General features: G+C 44.8%; 1 protein-coding gene across 1 annotated transcript; it reads left to right on the forward strand.

Moving 5' to 3' along the window:
- The first annotated feature begins 1263 nt into the window (after nucleotides 1-1263).
- Nucleotides 1264-4594, forward strand: sox11a (SRY-box transcription factor 11a). Its single transcript, XM_044047547.1, has one exon. It carries the CDS (start codon nucleotides 1443-1445, stop codon nucleotides 2562-2564), a length of 1122 nt encoding a protein of 373 aa, XP_043903482.1. The 5' UTR covers nucleotides 1264-1442; the 3' UTR covers nucleotides 2565-4594.
- Nucleotides 4595-6366: the final 1772 nt, after the last annotated feature.

Below are 6366 nucleotides of genomic sequence, written 5' to 3' on the forward strand. Positions count from 1 at the left end.
CACTTAAGGCTGAGAGATGCAGCCAAAAACGTTAATTATCGTCGGAAATGTCAGATTATATAAGACTGATATACCTTTTTTAGATATTTATGGGCTGAAAACAACAAATACTTTTCATTTCACACTAAAACATTCAAAAGTGACTACATATATTAACATTATATCCATATATTGACCATCTGGTACATTACAAATACAAAAAAAAGATGCATTGTGATATATATTGTTATTGAACTACTGCCCTGCCCTATTCTCGCTTGATTTATATTGCCAGTAAACATTTTTCCTGAGCTCCTTTTTCAGGTCTTCAAAAGAACATAAACTGTCAACTGTGTAAATTATGATTCGCACGTGATTGACACTTGCTCTCTTTCAATAGGTTCCCAGTTGCGGGTGAACGCCTGCGGACGCGCGTGTGGTCGGTGAACGGTCGAACGTGGCGACGATCGAATCACGAAACTGTGAGTACATTTTGGATATTTCTGTGAAAAGGTGTATTTTATACACCGCATGTGTATGTATCAGCTCGGAGCAGGGTTGTTATCAGTGAAACTAACACGAGAGCTGACACTAACATGATAAACAAGAGCTCTGCAGCAGCATGTGCCACTGACCTATTTTCTGGCATTCAAATATAAACACCAGGAAATAAACAGGAAAGGGGAGGGGGGGAGGGTGGGGGTGAATGTGTTCACACTTGGGCCACTAAGATACAAGTGTGAACTGTGTGGGGTTATACCAAACTAAATGAAAGAATCCTGCCATTAGCAGCTGCTATAGTCATGTATCCTTGTGCAGCAGTGAGGCACAGACTCATCCATGCGCCTTCAACAGCGCCACCCTCAGTTTTCAACACAAGGCAGTGGGGGAGCAAATAATCACACAGCCTACATGTTTTCCTCCAGACGCATATCCACCGAGTCAAGTCTGGAGGAAAACATCTCATTATTCACATAAATATGACTATTTTACTCTTAAAAATAAGTCAACATGCTGTATTTTCGCGCGCGTAATGGTGAGCGGTGTGGATCTCAGGAGCGCTCAGTGCAAACTGTGTGTTTAATATGCCTGTCTCGCCCGGCGTGTTGCCCCAGACACTGTGTTCCACAAATCCCCACCTCCACTCCAATGAGCGCACGGGAGGGAGGAATAAAAAGGGTTAAGGGGAGTCTTGGAGAGAGTCTGCAGGGCGGAGTGGAAGGGACGTGATTGGGTGGCGGGGCGTGACGCAGGGGAGATGAAAAAGCCGATAACTAGTTAAGAAGGCAGTTTGTAACTCTGGAAAAAGAGTGCAGAGCTTGAGAGACACATTTACGCAGGAGGACGTGGACGAACCCCGGCGCAAACGCAGAGTGCTGAGCGGTCTTGGGCAGTGTGCGTGGAGGCTGTTCGAGACACTGCAGCGTCCGGACACAGAAGTGACTCGGAACACGGGGGGAACAATGGTGCAGCACACGGACAACAGCGAGACGGACGGGAGCATGTCCAGGGAGGCTACCGACTCCGAGGAGAGTGAATTTATGGCATGCAGCCCCGTGGCGATAAACCCGGACTGGTGCAAGACCGCCACCGGTCACATCAAGAGACCCATGAATGCATTTATGGTGTGGTCCAAAATCGAGCGGAGGAAGATCATGGAGCAGTCGCCGGACATGCACAACGCGGAGATTTCCAAGCGCCTGGGGAAGCGGTGGAAGATGCTGAAGGACAGCGAGAAGATCCCGTTCATCAGAGAAGCCGAGCGGCTGCGGCTAAAACACATGGCCGACTACCCCGACTACAAGTACAGACCCAAGAAAAAACCAAAGCTCGACTCCTCGACAAAGTCGGCCGCGCCGTCTCCGGAGAAGTGCGGCAAAATCGCAAAGAACCCCAGCAAGAAGTGCTCGAAGATAAAGAGCAAGAGCGGCTCCAAGTCCTCGCACGGCGGCTACAGCAGCGAGGACTGCGTGTTCCCCAGCTTAAAAGTTGCAAAGACTGTGAAAAGTGAGCTCACCGACGAGGAGGACGACGACGACTACGAAGAGGACTACCGGATGGGGATTAAGACCGGGGACGAGGAGCGGCTGAGGCCGTACAATGTAGCCAAAGTTCCCGCGAGTCCAACTTTGAGCTCCTCGGCGGAGTCCGAGGGGACGAGCATGTACGAAGAGGTGCGGAACACCAATAACAGACTCTTTTACAATATCAAAAACATTACCAAGCAGAGCGCATTGCACGCCGCTTCTGTCTCACCAGCATCCTCCAGGTCGGTCTCCACATCCTCCTCCTCCTCCTCCTCTTCCTCCAGCAGCAGCAGCAGCTCCTCTTCCGGAGAGGACGCGGACGATTTGCTGTTTGACTTTAGTTTGAATTTCGCCCCCAGCGTCCCAGGCTCGGAGCTGGGCAACCCCAATTCAGGAAACCTCTCCCTGTCTCTTGTGGATAAGGACCTGGACTCTTTCAGTGAGGGCAGCCTGGGCTCTCACTTTGAATTCCCAGACTATTGCACGCCAGAACTCAGTGAGATGATTGCCGGGGACTGGCTGGAGGCGAACTTTTCCGACCTGGTCTTCACATACTGAATTAAGAGAGAGAGGAAAGAGAGAGAGAGAGAGAGGGGGAAAAAGTTCCTCTTGTAATAACAGAGAAGGGAGCAATGAAATTATACATGTGTCCTGGTCAAGTTGTCCTGAGTCCTGCCTCCTGTGGGGTTTTTTTCTGAAGTGTCCTGGAGGAAGGTGGAGGACCAGGAGGCGAGGTGAGGTTTGAGGAATGAGATGCTTATGAAGCTGGTAGCAAAAACAACAACAACAACAACAGCAAAAGTCTGCAGACTTTTTTTTCTGGCAGCAGCATGACAGGGTTTTATGGATTTTTTCCCTTGCCGGTCTGAATTCACTGCTCAGCTGAAACAGACCACAAAAGGGAAAAACATGTGAACTTCTATGCATCTTATCCTCTTCAAACAAACAAACAAACAAACAAAAAATAAAATCAAAACTGCAGGGAGCTGAAAACGGACTGTGTGGACTGACTCGAAGCAAATCTGTGAACTGACAAAAAAAAATTGTTCAGGACGTTCCTTTACAACGGTTTATGTAATTTCTAAATGCCGCAAATGTTTGTTTCTTTTTTGTAACTGTTTATCCGTTTACCTCCTGGTTTTGGTAAAGTACGCAGCCTAAACCTCTGCAGACTACAGGTGTGGAGGGGAAACATTTTGATACATAACAGACCTCATCTTTTTAAAAGAAAAGTAAGATATTTTCAGGCATATTTTTGTACAGTTAAACAAAGGGAATGTTCTTACTGTGCTTTTCAGTGAGTTTCAGGCACTTCTTCCCTTTATCATTTGTTTCTAGCATGCAAGGGAGTCCTGGTTTTAAGGATTAAGTTAAATTAAGACTTGCATCAAAAATGCCTTGTGATTTTAAACTAGGTTTTTGTACAGTTGTAGAGCAGATTTGTTGAGTATTTGTAGACGATACAATGGCATCATGGGGAACACATACCTCAGAGCTGGAACTAGTTTCAAGATTGTATATGTACTGTAATATAGTAAAGTTAGGAGTTTATGTATATCATACTCGTGATATGTGGATGGGTCCCGATCGCAGGTGTGAAACTGGATTTTGGTATTTTTTATGGCACATACTGTTTTTTCCCCCCTCTCATTTTTTGTGCAATATATACTCTTAAGATACAGACCATCATACAATTGTAGCAAGTGATGGAGAAACAGACTTGTGCACTGTCAACATCATTTCATGTTATGATGCTGAAAAGCCTGTCTAGGCAGAAAAATGGAAAAGAGAAAATAAACAAATCAGCTGGAACTGATACAAAACAGTAAATATGGCCTCATGGTGTGATGCATACTTTATACACTGACAAATATAAAACAAATTTGAATGTTGTTCGACACATTGGATTGGGTTGTGGGCACAATTGATACCAAAACAGTTCGGAATCTGACTGGAAATTTTTGGGGGAGAACGAGTTCTGCAAAAAAAAAAAAGAAGAAGAAGAAGAAGAAAAAAAAAGGGGGAGGGCATCGTCTGATTGAGTGGTGGTCTGGCATTAGGTTCACAGGCAAGCAAAAAAAGAACATTCCATAGCCCTGTTTCATGAAATGAAACTTTATTTTAAAAACTGAAGACTGCCTTCTTTTCTTAAAAAAAAACATTAACCATAAACCTGTATTTTTTATTTCTTGCACTTAAAAAAAAGCAGATATTGTTTATTTTTATGTGGGTCTTACATATGAAGTCTGTTTGATAACAAAAAAAAAAGGAAAAAAGGTTTTGGGATATGACCTAATTATATGCCAAGACGTTTTGTTTGGGAAGTTCTAGGCAGTAGTTACTTCACATTCCAAGTGTGAACCCTGTCTCGGACTCATCTTTTAATAAATAAGTACCTACCACCATCGACTGTCCTTTCAGTTTGTGAATATATGTACACAAGATGTGTTATTTGTTGCGTTTGAAAAAGGATGTGATGACCTGAGTGACGCCTATTTTGTATGTAGGCGGGCATTCTCAAATGGACGGGCTCAAACTAACATGTGAATTCACATTTAATAAAATGGAAAAAAGGAAAAACTTGTAAACCACAGTGTGGAGGTGATTTACTGATTCAAATGTACTCTCTTTTGCTCAACCTCTCTCTCCCCCGCCGCCGCTGCCGCCGCCCCTCTTAAAAAGGCACACTGCAGCTTTAAGAAATTGAATTCCCCGCTTGCAGGCGCTTAGCGATGTGATTGGCGAGCGCGGCCGTTCCCTTGGAGACGGGGCTGGAAACAAGAGCCGGCTCCACTCAGCATGTGGCAGCTCTTGGTCTGTCTGGCCTCCATTCAGAAAAGTAGCAGCGAGTCCGGCGCGGAGCAGCGAGGGAGCTCTGCAAACACAGGGCCGAGTGAAGAATGAGACACATGTTCACCCAGGGATGAACAATGGCACGTATTCCCCGGCACATACTGTTTAATCTCTAGGAGAATATGGTGGGAGACTTGTAGAGAAGCATAATTCAGATGTAAAAGGAAACTCAGAGAGGGCCAAAGTTCACTAATCTTTCACAATGTTCCTGGGATCAGGGCTAGTAGATCAGTAAAAATGGTTTAAAATAGCTATTCCACAGCTAATTCTTTTATTATATCACTTCTTAGAGCCTTAGAAGACATGTATCACACATACTGAAGGAAATCAACTCTATTAATGCTCCTTTAAACCTTACATACATTAATATAACAGTAATATTGTGCTGATTGTATCACCGCAGAGACTACAGGACCCAGACTAGCTCCTGTATCAGTCTGAGCATGAGCTGCGCGTGACTGCCGGGCCCTGATAAGGCGGCCATTCATCACCAGAATTAATAAAAGCGAGAAACACACATCTCAGCCACAGATGTATGACATCATATAAAACGCACTTAGCCAGTGAAAAACATATATCACACATAATAGCATTAGCGGCAGCGATAGCATCGCTTGCACAGATGCAGCAGCCTCCCTTCTTCTTTTCTGCTAAAGAACCACCTTTAGCAGATATATACGTGTATATATATATATATATATATAAAGAGCCCAGTGGCCTTGGCCGCAGACAGATCTGTGTTCATTACAGCAGTGGAATCTAATGATGAATATTTGCCATGCATGGCTGCACAGGTACAGGCCCCCCCATTAAGCCAGTTTGCAAATCTGTAATAAAACATTTATCTAGCTATTACTTTACCTGACCTATTGGTCAAAGTTGCTAATGGGTTCCAGGGCTATTCCCAATAGAATCTCAACATTGATTTTGTGTTCCTCTGAAATATCTGCTCAGGGCTAATGCCACCGGTACATGTTGAAATGAAATTAGTGACCCGTTGAAATTTCCCTCCTATTTCCTCCTTAAATAAATAAATAAATAAATAAATAAATAAATGGAAATCTGCAGACGCTCGGGAGACGCTGATCTGAGACGACCGTCCCCGCAGGAATCCGGGGCACCGTGGCGACAGAGGGAAGTCATTTCCGATCCCCTTGTTTTAAATCATGCATGTCACAGTTGGGCGCTGTGTGTGTGTGTGTCACACCTTTGCCACAGAACTGTGTGCTGGAGGTTTGTCTCCACTTTTGCAAAAAAGGTGGACATCAAAAATGTCATCTGAGTGCAAAACAACACAATTCCTCTGATGTTAAAACCAGCCAGTTACCATTTCCTCATCCTCCCCCCCCCTCCCCCCTCTCTGTGTAGTGACTCTCACTCAGTGAGCTCAGAAAGCATTACATCATTGCTTAGCTTATGCCACTGCGCAGAAAGCTTCCATGTTGTGTCATCTCTGAGCCACACGTGGTCCTCCTCTCCCGGCAGGAGACCGTCTGATATTGCTCTG

This window comes from Solea senegalensis, linkage group LG16 (assembly GCF_019176455.1).
Source record: "Solea senegalensis isolate Sse05_10M linkage group LG16, IFAPA_SoseM_1, whole genome shotgun sequence".
In the NCBI taxonomy this organism is placed as follows: domain Eukaryota; kingdom Metazoa; phylum Chordata; class Actinopteri; order Pleuronectiformes; family Soleidae; genus Solea; species Solea senegalensis.